The sequence below is a fragment of the Cornus florida genome, unplaced genomic scaffold (genome assembly GCF_030987335.1).
Source record: "Cornus florida cultivar Cherokee Brave unplaced genomic scaffold, ASM3098733v1 CherokeeBrave_3.0.0_Hap2_Chr07, whole genome shotgun sequence".
Classification (NCBI taxonomy): Eukaryota; Viridiplantae; Streptophyta; class Magnoliopsida; order Cornales; family Cornaceae; genus Cornus; species Cornus florida.
The window spans coordinates 78164740-78182169 of NW_026775577.1; the positions used below are offsets into that span (position 1 = coordinate 78164740).

Consider the following 17430-nt stretch of genomic DNA (forward strand, 5'->3'; position numbering starts at 1 on the left):
ATCTCAAAAGGCAAAGATGATTTGTAAATAAATATTATTAAAAATTATTTAATATTAATACATTACATATTGTAAGGCCCTTTATATTTCAATCTTGTGAGAGTGCATGGGCAAGTTAAGAAATTTAGGCCTTATTTGGTAACCGTTTTTGTTTATTTTTTATCATTTAAGTTTAAACATAATGAGTGTTTATTTGTAATTTTTGTTTATCGATAAACAAAAAGTTTGTTTGATAACATAAAAATATTTATCTTATTTTTAAATTAATAAATAGAAAAAGATGTTTGTTAACCTTAAACTATTTTAAAAAAATTTAACACCAATTTTAAACAAATAATAAAAATATCTATGAAATGTCTAATTATTTCTTACTTCTAATGCCATTCAAGTAACAAATTGCCACTCTAATGAAAAAAAGAAAAAAAAAAAAAATCGGAAGGTAATCGTTGCTTAACTAATATTTCAAGATACCCATTATGAAGACCCACCAAAAGAAAAAATGTTTGTTTTACTTATTCACTCTATCTTTTCTTCATGCAAAAAAATAAAAAATAAAAAAACAATAAAAACTAATAAACATAAACACATAAACATAAACGTTATTGGCATGTCTAAACAGTAATTATATAAAGCAAATTTATATAATCGATAAACCATAAATAATATTAACAAACGTGTTTTTCTTCAAAATCTATTTATATAAATAATAAAGTGTAAACATAAATAATTATCTAACGGGGCCTTAGTTAATCATAAATAAGAGATCAAATATCTAGCTATATAATTTCATAAATAAATACACCAAAGAAAATAATAATGAAAATGTAATGAATCTGTGAAAATTCCCCATCACAGAAACCCGACATTGGGCCTATACGAGACCTCGTGGCCCGAAAACTAAAAAATAACGAAACACACCTTAATGCATTTCTAATAAAGAAAAAATTGCATCCGTTAATGTCAAAACATTTAAAAATATCAAATCGATATTTTGATTTTGGACCACACTATTCACCATTTTTTTTTTCCCTATTTATTATTAAAATATCCAACAAAAACAAAAATAGTAAAAACAAAAACCAAACACTTTTTCATCCAAGCTATATTTTTAATATTTGTCCCCTCCAAAACTCGTCAATTCCCGTATAAATAATACCGTCGTCACCGTACAGTGGACAACCTTAATATTTACAAAAAATAAAAATAAAAAGACAACCTTAGTATGGTACCGAAGTACTCTAGATGTGAATTCTTGCTGAAATGGGCCGTCTTATTACGTAATAAATCAAAGCTGACGTATTGACCGGCGATGATGTGGGGCCATATAGACGTATTATCATCCAACGGCTAAAAGAATTGTGCGTACCATATAAGCTATTACACACCACTATACACCCCAAGTTACTTCTCTTCTCTCTTTTTTTAATTTCCTCCTGGTCGCCGCCCTCTTCTCTCTATCTAGCGTCGCCGCCCTCTTCTCTCTAGCGTCGCCGCCTTCTCTCGGTAAAATTTATATTGGTTTAATCTCAATTTCTTTTCTTTTTTGGTCGAACTATTTAATTGTCCATAGGATTTTGAGATTTTTAATTGCGGTACACACAGCCCGGCATGTTTTGTTTCTAGGGTTTTAGCTATTGTTTGGTGTTTCTGATTTGGAATGGGATTTCACCGGAATTAGATTTGGAATGGGACTTCACCGGAATTAGATTTGGAATGGGATTTTAAAAGAATCGGCATTTGTACGTTGCCTTTTGATCTTGTTTGTTGTTTCTAGGGCTTTTTATCTATGATATTATTGTGGATTTTTAAAAAAAATGTATTTAGGTGTTTCTAGGGTTTTATGCTACCCATTTTGAGATTTTTATTGCGGTAGTATTTAGATATGAAGTGTTTCTAATTGTTTCTGTGTTTGGAATGGGAGATTTCACCCGAATTAGATTTGGAATTGGTATTTTGGTGTTAGGAATGAATGGGATTTTAAAAGAATTGGAATTTGAGAATGTGACTTGCCCTATTCGCATTCAATCTTCCCTCAGACCCATCGGATTCAGATCCAGAACACCCCCTAAGTAATATTACATAAAAGGTGTAATTTTTATCAGTTTTTTTAACATTCAAGGGTTTTTATGCTTCCTTGTTTCTGGAATTTTGTTATTGCAGTTCTGTACACTCAGACACAGAGTCCCACACACAATATGTAATTTTGTTTTCTAAGTAATTTTTTGATTGTCTGTTAAGTAATATTATATATGAGGTTGTTTTCCTACCTTTAAATTTGTCTATTTGTCTTTTGTCTTATGACCTTTTTGGGACTTCATTGTTTTCGTGTTGCTGAATTTGTGAAGCTAAATGTGTTGACAGGATTTGTCTTGCCAACCAAATGTCTTTTGATCTCTGCAAGAAGCATCAGTGGTTTCTTCGCTGTACTTTTTGTTTCATGAACCGGGGTAGGTTGTGGTGTACACAGAAGATCTTGTTTCGGCATTGGACTTGAAAGGAATTAAAAGGGTTGGCAGGTGTTTGTGGCATTTACAAGCCTTTCTTTTATTCAAAGGGTTTACAAGTTGCAATATATATATTTTGCAAAGGTTTTCATCTATTTGGGATTCAAAATTTTATTAGATTGTGGGGGTGTATTATTGGTATACTATATGGAGCGACTATCCCTCTCTCCGGGATTTCGTTTCCATCCCACGGATGTTGAGTTGGTTATGTTCTACCTCAAGCGGAAGGTATTGGGAAGAAAGTTCAAATTTGAAGTCATTTCAGAGGTCAACATTTACAAGTTCGCTCCATGGGATCTCCCAGGTATTATTACTTCTCAGCCCATTTAATACCACTTTAAATTCACTTTCTTTTCATTAGGTTTTACTTATATGTAAATGTGTGTAACGCATGCTTTTCTCATTTTTTTTAGACGCAACGGTTTTATGATCTGATATGTGTTTCTTTTACTTGGTCCATGGAATTTTTTTCTGCTTTTTGCTTGGTTTGTCCTATATATCATCCATTTTTTTTTTTGGCATTAATGTTTATCCTTGGAAGCACCTTCTCATTATTTTTACTGCAAAGCTACCACCATCTTGGTGCATGAATGAATTTTCTTTTTATTTTTACTGTTTCCTTTATGTGGTTCCGATAAGCTACCATATTGTATTTACATTTCCTCCCTTAGATAAATCTTGCTTGCCAAGTAAAGATCGCGAATGGTATTTCTTCTGTCCGCGAGAGAGAAAATACGCAAGTGGCTCCAGAGCATGTCGCTCAACTGAAAATGGGTATTGGAAAGCCACAGGAAAGGATAGGACTGTTCTTTACAACAAACAAGCAGTGGGAGCAGTGAAAACTTTGGTTTTTCACGTAGGTCGTGCACCAAAAGGAGAAAGATCTGATTGGGTTATCCATGAGTATAGGATTGACGATAAGGATTTGGCTGAAGCAGGAGTTGTTCAGGTAATGTTGTTCACCCTTTGTTTTCTATTCTGAAGTATTTGTTTTCAGATTCTTTATGTCTCTGTCCATTTGTTACGTCCATGTTTAAAGCTTGTTCTATTTATATTTTGTCTTAAGTCGTACTCTTGCTACTATACTGCATGCACAAGTGTTTGTGTTCGTGCCTTACATGTTTTTGCTATTCATGAAAATCCACCACAAATTTTTTTTTTTTTTTTTTGATAAATAAATTGTATTAGAAAGCGTTCAAGAGGGGAACGCATCCCAAGAATAAACAAAAAACCAAAGAAAATACAAGAAAGTCAAACATAGTGTCCTACGGATCCAAAGAACCCAAAAAGACCACTATCTCGTCTAGAGATATACAAATTTTTCCCATTACCCAACAAAAAAGGGAACTAATAATAGAAAATTTCAGCTTCCCAATGGGGGTTTCCTCCCCCTCAAAAGATCTTTTGTTATGCTCTTTCCACATGCTCCACCAAACACAATGGGGAATCACCTTCCAACAGTCCCGAGCATGAGCCCCCACCCTTTGGCCCCTCCGAATATCAATCACCTCCCTTGAAGACCGAGGCATAACCCAATGAATACCAAACAAACCAAAAATAAGGCTCCAGCAATTTTAAAATGTTGGTTGTACTTTGTTATTTAATTATTTCTTTCTCAATTGTGTATTGAAGAAGATGGTTTATTGTCTTTTGTTACATTTAATGAGACTAGCTTTTGGAGTTGCTGCTCAACGTGATAATTCTGAGATCAATTCAAGTGAAATCGATTTCTACAGATCTTGGGAATCTGTTGTCACTGAATTTGGGATTTTTGAGTAGAGGATATTCGTATTGTTGTGTTTTGAAGGAATTCTTCAATTATACCTTATAATTGACACTCTGTTAATACTTAATTTGGAATTATTTTTCTGCATTAGGAGAGTGAACCAGGTGATATAGGTAACGTAGTTTGCTTTCTCATCTTTTGTCTTGCTTGGAACCTAAGTAATGATCATAATGGTATGCTCCTCATTAGAGGCACTATGTTCAGTCGAAATTTTAGTGCTTTAATCATGAAATGATTTTGGTGTGTACTTTGATCACCATGTAACACTGTCTTTTCTAGCTTGTTGCTGGAAGTTCTCTCCATTTATTCCTGTTATCATGTAACGCATTTGCCTTTGTAAACTCGTTGATGTGGAAAGAGGTCTTTATCAATTTTAATTCACGTTCTTGGCTCTGTGTTGCAGGATGCATTTGTTATCTGTAAAATATTTAAGAAGAGTGGCTCAGGTCCAAATAATGGTGCGCAATATGGAGCACCATTTAACGAGGAAGATTGGAGTGATGACGAGGAAGATGATTTGTCCCCAGAAGCTTTAGTCCCGCCTGATGATCAGAACATCGCCTCTTTGTTTGAAGCTGGTCCATCTAATGCTGTGCCTTCTGAAGAGGTGCCTCAACCTCTGCTAGATGACGCTGATCTTGGTTTGTTGCTGGCCATGTTTGTGGATGATGGTGATTTGCTTTCTAGTGAGAACGAGAATGTGGTGCGTAACTGCTGCTATTTTTACCAATAAAATTCCCTTCTGTGACTTCTTTCCATTTAAGTTCATTTCTATCTAGGCCATAATGATGTCTTATTCCAACCATGAAGACACCAAGTCACTTGTAAGTTTAAATTCAAACCATGACTGTCACATGTTCATTGACCATTTGGCCCTTTTGGTGTAAATCATCTTAAGTCCAAGGGTCAAGTCAAATCAATCTAGGGACCATGACATGAAATATATATATATATATATATATATAATTAGTCCATTGGGTCCTAGGATCATATTGGAGTTCTAGACTTGCAACATGAATTACTTTACAACATGTCTAGCTCTCACCAAGCATATACTACCCCCCATGATCTTGACCTTTGAATTCCATCATCATCATGATCCATAGGTCCACATGAGCTTTGACTACTTGATTTTCATAAATAATCTGAAAATATCACACTCAATAAATTGTTTAATTCTCACATACATCATCAAAATCACTCGTTGGGTTGAAACCTTGGGGTTAACAGATTGGAGTGGGATAGGATGTAGGTATATGCTTGTAAAATAAAGTTGTTTGGCAAGTATCATTAGAATCTGGGAACCACTGTCTGGTTATCATTCATTGAACAATTTGCCTATTGATGTCAATTACTTATTTCGAAATTGTTTAGAGTCGTGAATCTTTTTTCCTTTTAATTATCATTTTTGTGGAAAAAGGAAGTTTCTGATTTGAAGCTTGGTGATTTGAGAAATAACTTGAAACTTTTGACCTACTCAGATCAATTGCAGTAGGAACGGTAGTGGGTTAGCTCCCAGATACTGATGTTGAATTTTTTTGTGTTTGCCTGCAGCAGCTTAGTAATATTGATCTTGACAAAAGGAGCGAAACAGTATCTTCCTTGGATGGAAATGATATATATGGTTGTCTAGGGGACCTGGATAACTGGTCAGAGCTGGATGGAGATGGATTGAACTTCTCCAACTGTCTGAAAACTGACTGTTCTTCAAGCTCTATTCCTTCATTTTACGATTTTGAATGAATTACAAGGCATGGGGTTTACTGCTGACATCTTGTTGGAGTCTAGTTTGTTCATGTATTCTACAGCCAAGTCCTACTCTCCAGTGCCTTTGCAAGAAACTCATCATTCTTTTACTTCAATTTTTTGTTGTCTATTTGTTACGGGTTTGATTTAAGGACACGTTATGATTCACCATTTGTTATACGGGTTCACGAACCTCATATTATGGTCGCAGGATGCTGCATTATTTGTTATATGATTCTAAAGGTGATGGAACCTTTTTTTTTTTTTTTTTTTGGCCTGGAAAGCATAATAAACCATATTTTCCTTTGTCATTGTCTGTTATAATTCGTCCCAGGTGAAAAGCAAAGAAAACCACAGGTTTGAGTAAGAAAGTGGTTAATTGTGGCAGTGAGTTTACATTTTTGCTAAACTTGGTATTGTCACGCCTGTAACAGGTTTTGTCAAAATTTATATGGAGTGCTGTCAATAAGATGTTATGATGGAGAGACTACTTTTTAACCAAAAAGAGAATCTGCTTGTGCTGTTTGTTTTGCATGACAATGTGTAGGGTCTGACTTTGAGCATTCAGTATTATGATGGGATGAGGGCTGCGTTGAAAAATCTAGCCATTTTTTAGGTGAATTTGGGAGTTTGATTGCCCCACTCTGAATATATTATAAATTTATTAAATTACCCTTATATATTATGATATTTTAATAAAATGTCAAGCGTATATGTGCGCACAGGAGAAAAGCATATTCCTCATTTTGTTATATGTACATGAAATTGTGATATCCCCCCACCCCCCACCCCCCCCCCCCCCCCCCCCGGCGCCGCCGCCGGCGAAGTGGGAACCCATTTACAACACCCAAAAACGGTGTTCGACTCTAATACCAATTATAATGAATTTGAATAATCGTCTTTTAATTTAATAGATTAAGTTATTGAGTTTGCGGTCCAATCTTAAAACTTTAGCAATTAGGTGGTACTAACACCTAACTTCATCCATATTGTTATATAACAATATAACAATAGTAATCGTCTTTTAATTTAATAGATTAAGTTATTGAGTTTGCGGTCCAATCTTAAAACTTTAGCAATTAGGTGGTACTTACAGCTAACTTCATCCATATTGTTATAATATAACAATAGTAATGTATACCAAAATCTATATGATTCACATTCTCCCCATCCAGATTAGGGATTAGAACCTCTGTCATTTGATCTGGTTTTTAGGATTAGTAATCAATTGATGAATGTCTATGTTCATTTTATGAGACCGCTTTACTATTAGGTATATGACTCTTGTCGAAGACACTGCAATTCTAAGTCAAAATTTTCACCACCCACAATTTTGTCATTGTAATTAATCAGTTATCAAAATGAAAGAAACCCATAAAACAAATGTAAATCCATATCATATTTACTCCTTCAAAAGCATCTAAAACATCACAAAAATGTGGACATGCAAATTAGAACAATCCAATGGCGTTAGAAAGGCGCAGAAACTATGTCCCTTGGTCCTGGAATTCGTAGTTCGTTTATCCATTCCTCTTCCAAATCCATCAATGCATCTCCATTCTTCATTGCACCACTCACAATAGGCTCTAAGCCCTGAAATTGAAATATAAGAACATCATCACTTTCATGTAACTGAACTGCTGGTCAGCTCTAATCTTTTCTTTTCTGTTACGAAATATGAATATCATATAGATGGTATACTTTTGGATAAGATAACAAAATCGAAAAATCAAGAATCATGAAATGAATGAATTTTATAAATTTTGCCTCGTAAACATAAGGAAAACATTACATTTATTTACGTAAAAGATATAAAAGCAATCAATCATTTCATGATTAAAAAACCATAGATGTCGAGAGAGTTTGGAAGACAGCATAAAATAGATGTAATATATATTCATGTGTATGAAGTTGGTAATATATACAGAGAAGCGCTATTAATTTATTGTCATCCACTTCATGTTATCTTTATTCTACACTTCAAATCCAATTCAAAAGTTGAAGCTTCACATATATTAATGTTAGATGAACCTTAAATTTTTTTTATTTTTATTTTATTTTATTTTTTGTGCTTCTATAAAGGACACATATATATGCAATTAAAGTGAAGTCGAGAAAGATTTCTTGCAATTTATCCTGAATAATATAAATAGATGAACAAGTATCGTGATGAAACCCTAAGCAGCTTATATAATCTCATGTTTGTTCTGTTTTATACTTGTAATCAGGCACGGGCCCATGAAGGGTCCATTTTTTTTATTTACAAATTTACCTAAAAATCTTTAAAATGTCTCCATTTTTTTGTAAATTTTTTAAATATGCCTCCACTCAATTTTAATGATGATACCTCACCATACGTTATTGTTATTCAAAGTTACCCCCTCATACAATTCTCTAAGTTCGTCACTGTGGGTAATGCGGGTTGATGACAAATGTGTGTATTTGTATATGTGATTAATTTGTTATTTGAGGAAGAAGCTCATGGATAAATTGTTTATTTTCTGTCTTGATAGTGGATCGAAATAGTTATTCATCTTATCTAGCTAATCATCACGATTCCAAGCCGTGGTCCCTCCTGGGAGACGTGGCCCTCTTGTCATCGCGCCTAAAGTCTTCAAGGCGCTCCGCTATAGCCATTGCGGATGCCAAGTCTCTAGGCTCCCTCCTTCTTAGCTTCGTGGCCACCCAAGACTGCAGCCCATCTATGAACAAGCACACGCGTTGCCGCTCCGGCATCTCTGGGATCTCCAGCATCAAGTTGGAGTACTCCTTCACATACTCCCTTATGCTGCCCTTCTGCTTCAGGCGCCTTAGGTTGATCATGGCGAGGTCCTCAACGCACTCAGGGTAGAACTGCCTCTTGAGCTGCCTCTTGAACTCCTCCTATGTATCAACTGCTCTTGCGCCCCTACCGGTGAAGCGCTGCCTCCACCATAGAGCGGCGGTGTCTGTGAGGTACATAGTGCCTGTCTGCACCTTCTCCTCATCATCCTCGATCTCCATGCACTCGAAGTACTGCTCCATGTGCCAGAAGAAGTTGTCAATCTGGCGTGCATTCCTTGCCCCATCGTACTCCTTGGGCTCCGGCGCCTTCTTCTTCCTTGGCTTCACCACAACCTCGCGCGCTTGGGAGAACTCCTTCTTACACTCGGTAATCTCCATGCGCAAGTCGTCTACCCGATCATGCAAGTCCCTTTCTTTCTTTTGCGCCTTGTTAGCGATGCCATCAATCAGCTCGTAGAGCTCCGCCATCCTTCTCTCGAGCCTATTAAACTTGGTCTCCGTGTAGACCAAGTGTGTGGCAAGCTTCCCCTCCAATCTCTGCTCTAAGATGTGGACTTGGTGGTCTCCTCCGCTAGCCATGTCTACTCCAACAAAGCTCCCTTGACGAACCTGGCTCTGATACCAACTGTCACGGGCTTAGAGTTTCAGCACCACTCTAGCTGCTCCCGTGCGGCACCAAGACGTTGCTTTCACTCTCGCAAGTACTTGGTCAGCCTAACTCCCGTGCACACCTTAGCCAACACACTCCCCTCGTGCGCTTACTAGTGTTGTAGTTGCCCTCGCCCTCTCCTCACTTGGCTTGCACACTCACACACACTAAGGCACTTAAGTTGGCAAGGAAAGAACACTTCTATTACTTCAAAGAATGCTTTGTACAAGGCTAACACTCAAGCTCTCTACAAGGCTCTCAAGACTCACTCTAGGACTTGTTGTCTACAAAATGAAGTCCTACCTCTATTTATAGGTATCCCCATCCCCAGTGGACGGCTAGGATGCATTTTAATCGATGGTGGAGATCGATTCTCTAGAATCTTCTCCCACCTTCTTCACACTTCCATACTTATCCATAAATATCTACAACATTCTAGAATTCTCCATACTACTCCACACAACTCTGGAGAACTCTAGAACCTTCCACACACTTCTACATATTTCTACACATATCTAGAATCTTCCACACAACTCTAGACTACTCCGGAAGACTCTAGAAACTCCACTTGCCATGCAGTTGCCATGCAGCGTCCTCCTCAGCGTCTGCGTGTCGCCTGCGTGGCACAACCTCCATAGGCGGGGCGTGACAGTAAGGTGAGCTGGAGAAGCACGTTACATAACGTGGCACAATCGAACAATTTGATGAAACACGTGGCAGTTGATGAGCTACTCTCTACTACAGTTAGATATTTTGATTTTATAACTTTCTAATAAGAGAAACAAAACTCAACTGTTTCACCAACTCTTACGTGTTTTGTGTCTTCGTGTTTTGAGTGACACGATCCATATTGGATTTATAATAATTAGGGAAAATTACATATAAATGGAGTCAAAGTTCCATATTTATTTAGAGGCTGAGTCAAAGTTCCATATTTCTCTAAAATGGATTGCTGAGGTGAAACATGGTTTTTTACTGTTTAGAAATTGTGGTGCCTAAAATACCCTTCCGCGAAGGTACTACTTTTTCTTCGAAGGTACTACTTTTTTGAACTGAAGGTATTACTTTTTGGCGTCCAGGTACCATGTTTTTTAAACACCCGCGAAGGTACTACTTTTTCTCCGAAGGTGCTACTTTTTTGAACTAAAGGTACTACTTTTTTGTTAGGGAAGGGCATTTTAGGCACCACAATTTTCTAAACAGTAAAAAATCATGTGCCACCTCAGCAATCCATTTTAACTTTGACTCAGTCTCTAAGTAAATATGGAACTTTGACTCCATTTATATGTAATTTTCCCTTATAATTAATTAGGTGTAACTACATCTACATCTATGCATAAGTTTTGGCATGCATATATGGCAGTGAACAAGAATATATATATATATAACTTTCCTTTTTCTCTCTCCCTCTCCATAACCCCTCGCCTCCAATTTTCATATACACTCTCATACTCCAAAACTATATTCCCTCTCTGTGTAGTGGTTTCCTCTCTCTGTAGAGGTTCTCGATCTTGTTCGAGTCTTCTCTCTTTCTCTTTCATCTTATTTTCTTCTTCACTTTCTTCTGTTGGTCTCCTTCTAATAGATCTCGAACTCCTTTATATCGGTCTTTTCTCTACCTGTTAGCGTGACTTGTTGGTCGATCGTAAGTGTATCTTTCCGGCTCTTTGGTTGGGTCAGTCTCTCTTTTTGGGCGTTTTTCTAGATCTTGTCTTCGTAGTGGTGGTGTTTTCTTTTTCTGTTGTTCATTGTTGGCTTCTCCCTTCTTGTGGTTTCTGCGTTGGCTGTTTGCTCTTGCTGCGTGAGTGGTGTGTGTTTTTTCTGTGTGTGTTCCTCTTTTGGTGAGGTGGGTTGTGCGCTTGTTTCCTCATGATTATGGGTCAGCGGGGCTGCGGTTTTGGGTTGTTGGCTTCCCCTTTCTCTCTTTGCCGGACGGGCAAACGTGTGCCACGGGATGTAAACCTGGGGAATTTACGCTTTAGGCGACTTGCTGGCTACTCAGTGTACAGTTTTCCTTTTGATCTGGGTATCCATTTTAGTTATTCTATTTTTCTATTAGTGTTAACTTTCTTTTTGTGTGCTTTGCCTTCAGTTTTCTTAGGTTGCCTTCCTCCTCTTCCCGAGTTTGGCTTCCCATGGGTGTTCATTGTTTCCTGGTTTCTGGTCGGGTTTGGCTTTGGTTGCGCTCTGTTGAGGGCCTGTGGTGCTATGCTTGAAATTTCCCTGGCTCTGTTAGGTAGCCACTGGAGGGGGGCGTTGTGGACGGGATATTGGCAGAACGTGGTTCTCCCAGATCCGGTGGTTTGGTTGCCAGACGGGTCTTATTGGCCGGCGCTTCGCTGTTTGGTTTGGGTTGCTGTGTGATGGTGGTGGTGGTGGTGGTCTCTGGCTGTATCGGAGTATGGAATTGTGGTTGATGATGGAGTTTTTTTGGACGGTGCGACACTGTTCTGGTTGGGCAGCAATATGGCGGTGGTAGTCGGCTTGGGTGATCGGATTCTTATTTTTGGAAGCCGAATTTGTTACGTCATGCATGACGTGTCCCCAAATTTGTGATGATATTCCTTGCTAGTTGTGTGACCCTTACATTGAGTTCCTTACTCAGAATTCTAAGGCAGTGCTGCACATCTGCTTTCGATGTGTGCTACTGTGTTGCAGTAGTCATTTGTCAGCCTAGTTCTGACGTGGGTGGCTCTTCTAGAATGCAGTTGTGGATACACCTTCTGCATCGGCGTAGTGGTGATGGTTCCGGTGGGTCAAGCTTTTGCGTACGTTGTACTTTTAAGCCTGGCTTATGATGTAACTGACACTTTTTTTTTTTTTTGGCTTGTCAAGACTCTGATCTTGACTATAAGAGGTATTGGTTAGGTTTGGTTGATTACCTATTTATATTTGATACTGTTAAATGTATCTCTGATTCTATGTCTTTGGTTGGTGTTCTTGTATGTAAATGCCGTACGGCTTATTTTCTTGCCAGAAAAAAAAAAAAATAAATAAATAAATAACTACATGTACATTCTCTTGGTTGTTGGTACACTTTGTCCCGTGGTATCGAGTGTATTTTATTATTTAAAGTGGTGAGATCTACTATTAAAAGTAGTAAAATTTCAAAATACATGTGAACTTAAATGCCAGAGTACTGTGAAATATATATATATGAGAAAATTACGATCCGTTTTGGTGAGTTTTTTTAGATTTGAACAAATTACATAAAATTTCATAATACTCTTAATTAAGCTGTGTTTGGTGTGCAATAATAGAATGGGAATGGAATGGAATGACCATTCTCATTCTATTGTTTAGTTGTAAATATAAAATGTGTAGAAATAGAATGATAATAACCATTCTAATGTTTGGTTGGACTAATTTTAGATTTAGAATGGAATAAATTTCAAATTGAGTTTTCCAAAATATTCCTATTAGTAAAAAATAAATTAAATTAACAAAATGACATTAGCTTCAATAATTTTTTTAACAATAAATGTTGGTAGTGGCGGTGGTGGATGGTGGTGGAGGTGGAAAGCGGTAGTGGTGTAGGTGGTGGTGTTGGAAAGAGGTGGTGGCGGCAATGGTAGAAGGCGGCGATGTTGGTGAAAGGTAGCAGTGGTGGAAGGCGGTGGCAAGAGTGTTGGTGGTGGTGAAAGTAGTGGTGGAAGGCGAAAGCGGTGGTGGTGATGGAAGGTGATAGAAGGGGATGGTGGAGGTGGTGGTGGAAGGCGGCTACGGCGGCGGTGATGGAAGGCGGTGGTGGAAGGCGGTGGTGGTGGTGGAAGGCGATGGCAGTGGTAGAGGTGACACGTGGTGGCGGAAAGCGGTGGAAGGCTGTGGCGGTGGTAGTGATGGTATAAGACGGTGGCGATAGTGGGGATGGCGGTGATGGTGGCAGCGGCAGCGGCAGCGGCGATTGTGATGAAAGGTGGTGGCGGAAGGCGGTGGTGGAAGTGGTGGTGAAAGACAGTGGCGGAAGGTAGTGGCGGTAGTGGTAGTAGTAGCGGCGATGGTGTGGTGAAAGGTGGTGGCGGAAAGCGGTGGTGGAAGGCGAGGGCAGTGGTGGTGAAAGGTGGTGGTGGAAGGTGGTGGCAGTGGAAGGCGGTAGTGGTGGTGGTGGAAGGTAGTAGCGGTGGCTATTGTGGTGATACCGATGGTGAAAGGCAGTGGTGGCGGTGATGGTTGGGGCAAAGGAAGGTGGTGTCAGTGGTGAAAGGCGGTAACGGTAGTGGAAAGCGGTGGGTGGTGGTGGTGGAAAACGGTGGTAGTAGTGAAAGGTGGTTCTGGTGGAAGATGGTAGTGATTTTTGGACTTTAAACATGAGGGTGTTTTAGATAGTTGATTTTTTTTTTAAAAAAATTTACTTGAGAATGGAATGGTTATTCTATAGGTTTAGTTGTGGAATGGATTTTTATTCCCAGTAATGGATTTTCATTCCAATGGAATGACCATTCCCACTTTAAATTGCATACCAAACAAAGGAATGGTTGGAATGGGCATTCCATTCCTGCACACCAAATGTAGCATTATATTATAATAATATATTATATTGCATTTTATACAAATGAATAACAAAATTGTCATTTTATAAAATTTCTTTAACAGATTTGTTGAAAATAAAACGTTAGGGGCATCGTTGAGCACACACGTTAAATTTTAAGGGAGGTCAAAGTAATAGTCTACATATGTGTAATTTGCCCAAATTCAAGAGAAGTTAGTGCAATTTATCCTATAATAATTGATTTATTAAATGCATGTTTGGAAATTCAGTTATATATAATAAAAAAAGAAAAACATTGTCTATTAGATAACACGACTTCACTCAAACCCTAATAGGTAATATCCTATCAACAAGGTTGGCAGTCAATATAAATGATAAGCGCCGAATATTGTATATTTAAGCGCCCTTATTTGTATTAGTTAAGTCTATTAGTTGATCATATTGTATATATTAGCTTCATTTGCATATTTTTGTTTACTTTCAGGTTGGTTCCCCAAAGATAGTTAAAAATGAGGCTTTGATGAGTTCTTGAAGAATCAAAGCATGCCATTGCCAAAAACCTTCATTTTGGCCAAGGCAGTGATCCATTGAACTCATGGTTATCCATGCAAAAAGTGCTATGGACGATGATCGCGTCATCGGGCGGAGCAAAGATCAGTTCATGAAGCAAAGTGGTGCCCAAGGCTACAGCATTGCGGGCGCTCGCCATGCACGTGCGGGCGCCCGCCAAACCATCCAAAAACTTTCCATTTTTACGAGGCCCCATAATGCACTACGGTCCCCTGCCTAGAGCCGCAGCCTAGCCTCTTTGACACCATTCGAGCGCCCGCTCTGCGCTACGGGCGCCCGCCCTGCGCTACGGACGCCCGCCCTGCGCTACGGGTGCCCGATATTCAGCAGACAAGAGAGCATGGCCTTTTTTATTTCACCTAATGTTATCCCCTTAATTCAAGGGATTGCTTTGCACTTCTCTAGGAATTTTGGGCCACAAATTTAGAGTTGTTGGAAGGCTAAGGTTGCTAAATAGAAGGCTTGAACCATGTAATAAACATATCTCATATTGTAAGGAGTTTTAGAGAGAAATATTGAGTTCTTGAGGGTGTGTGTGTATTGTGGCTCCTAGGTGCGAAAATGGAGGGTAAGATGACTTCTTCTCATTCCTCCTTTGTCTTTCTAGGGATGTAATGACCCGGTCATTTTCTTTCTTTTCTTTTTTCTCAAATTTTACTGATAAATTTTTTCCGTTGTCTTCTCTATTATGTGTTTGGTTTCTTGTCACTTAGTGTCGTCTCGAGTGCTCGGAAATGATTCCCAAACCAGACGGCTTTAGGGCATTAGGTGTTAAAACACCCCTAAGGACTTACAAGCTCAAATCAATTAGGCTACAAATCAAAACTATCTCCATCTAATCATTTCTCACTTCTCACTTTTTGGGAGAAGTCCTCACTTTTTTTTTTTTTTTTATTTACTTTTTGCAACTTTTTTTTTTTTTTTTTTTAATCAAGTTATTAATCTAGAGCTTAGGCCCTCCACCTTTAGGCGCAAGAAATTCAATGTTTGATGAGCCTAGAATCCTGGCTACTCAACGAAAAGGGTTTGTTATCCACCTTTATCAGAATAAAAGCTTTCAATGCACTACTAGCTCAATTGGGATATAATCAAATCAATAATCAACAAAACATGTCCTCCATAAATTAATGCTAGTGTACACCTGTGCTAATGTAGAATCCTAGAGTGAATCTCAAAAGAATGTAGCGGAAGCGAATTACAAGAAAATCGGACAAAAATAGCCCTAAAGGCAAAATGGTCATTTCTGAAAAATATAAAATTGGGCTACTGAGCACACCACTGGGAAGACAGCGAAAAATTAATCAAGTTAGACTCAAGAATCACTTAATTCAGAATTTGTATGGAAGAGAAAAGTCAAAACAAAGTTTTGACGTCGCCGCGACCGTGAATAATAACTTGGGCAAAATGCTGAAATCGTGTGCCATTTTGAGGCACTAAACGACGTTTTCTGGCAAAACACAAAGAAGAAACCCCCCTCAAAATAATTTTTCCAAGTTGACCATGTCAAAATTAAATATTTATTGTTGACATGAATTTCCCAAAATGCCCTTACAACAGATTTTTTCAAATAGTGCAGATGTGCATAGGAAATCAGATTTGAAGCGGGGTTTTCGAGTCCGAGATGACATTTTCTGCTAAAAATACGAAAAAGAAACCCCCCCTAAAATCGAGTTTTCTACCTGACCACATAGAAGGAAACCAAAAAAACACACTGCAAAATCTCCAAAATTCCCCTAGATCAGAACTGGACAAGAAGGCAAAAGTTGCTACAGTAACTGTCCTGATCTGACAGCAGAAACGGGCTATCAAACGAATTTTTATGGAAAAACATGAAGAAGAAACCCCTCCCAAAATTAAATTTTCTACTCAGCAACGTGAAAGAAAATGAAAAAAAACTCATTATAAAATGCCCAAAATGCCCCTCCATGAAATCAGGTCATGGGGGTTAAAAAGCTGCAAAAATACAAACTGAAAACTGAACTTTGCAAGGGAATTCCGGTACCAAGATGACATTTTCTAGAAAAACACGAAGAAGAGATATCCCTAAAATCACGTTTTCTAAGAGAGCATGTGAAGACCGGAATTCATTTCTCGAAGAAAAATCCTAAAATGCCCTAAAATCAGATTATGCAAAAAATGTAAAAAGTAAATCCATAGGAGGCTCAAATCACCAAGGATGAGGTTTTTCTAGAAGACAATCATGCACACAAATGTAACTTACCCATTAGGACGTGCAACAATGGTCCACGGCTTAAAAATATCGCCGATGCAAAATTTGACCCCCCTATGGCCAAAAAGGCAAAAAATGAACTAGAAATGGAGAATTTGAAAACTAAAATTAACAAATGATTTCAAATTACCGTTTGGCCCTTGGCCACACTTCATGCATATTAAGTAGGTCCTAATGAATGTGCTCGTGCACACTTTGCATCACCCGATTTGGAAATGAACCCTTAAAGGCTCAAATTTTACTATTTTAGCTCAAAATGCAAAATATGAAACTAAAATGCAAAAATGAAAGCAAAATGGTAATTGGCCCTTGGCTACACCTCATACATATTAAATGAATGCTAGATAATGAATTTCATACCCAATGCACACTCCGGTGCATAAATAAAATATTAAAACGCATAGTTTTCATAATATTCTCATTAAGCCAATTTTCAACATTTATGAATATACATGAATTTCAAATATAGTTTAACCCTTGGCCTCATATCATATACATAAAATGATAATCAAAAAGTGTTTTTAGGCACACATTACAAGTTTAGAATCAAATATACACATTTGACAAATAATGCTACAAATGGCTTTTCAAGCCAACCTTTACAAAATGGAACCTTCAAGTCCACAAATCATCCAAGCATAACGAGAATTTTGATTCCTGTACCTGAAAAAT

The 17430-nt window shown here is 38.0% G+C and overlaps 1 protein-coding gene across 2 annotated transcripts; it reads left to right on the top strand.

Annotated features, from left to right (window-relative positions):
- Positions 1-1410: 1410 nt before the first annotated feature.
- LOC132267326 (NAC domain-containing protein 82-like) lies at positions 1411-6303 on the top strand. 2 transcript variants are annotated; one of them, XM_059768472.1, is made up of 5 exons: positions 1411-1503; positions 2362-2808; positions 3176-3453; positions 4694-4993; positions 5848-6303. In XM_059768472.1, exons 2-5 carry the CDS (start codon positions 2652-2654, stop codon positions 6031-6033), a joined length of 921 nt encoding a protein of 306 aa, XP_059624455.1. In that variant the 5' UTR covers positions 1411-1503; positions 2362-2651; the 3' UTR covers positions 6034-6303. The 2 variants fall into 2 exon arrangements, with proteins under 2 accessions (XP_059624455.1, XP_059624454.1); XM_059768471.1 differs by having other exon boundaries at positions 1412-1503; positions 5845-6303.
- The last annotated feature ends 11127 nt before the right edge of the window (positions 6304-17430 follow it).

Excerpts from the sequence above, each read along its gene's own strand:
- LOC132267326 (XM_059768471.1), top strand. The coding sequence starts at position 2,652 with ATGGAGCGACTATCCCTCTCTCCGGGATTTCGTTTCCATCCCACGGAT. Across the intron at positions 2,809-3,175 it reads CGCTCCATGGGATCTCCCAG|ATAAATCTTGCTTGCCAAGT; the intron begins GTATTATTACTT and ends TTCCTCCCTTAG. Across the intron at positions 3,454-4,693 it reads CTGAAGCAGGAGTTGTTCAG|GATGCATTTGTTATCTGTAA; the intron begins GTAATGTTGTTC and ends TCTGTGTTGCAG.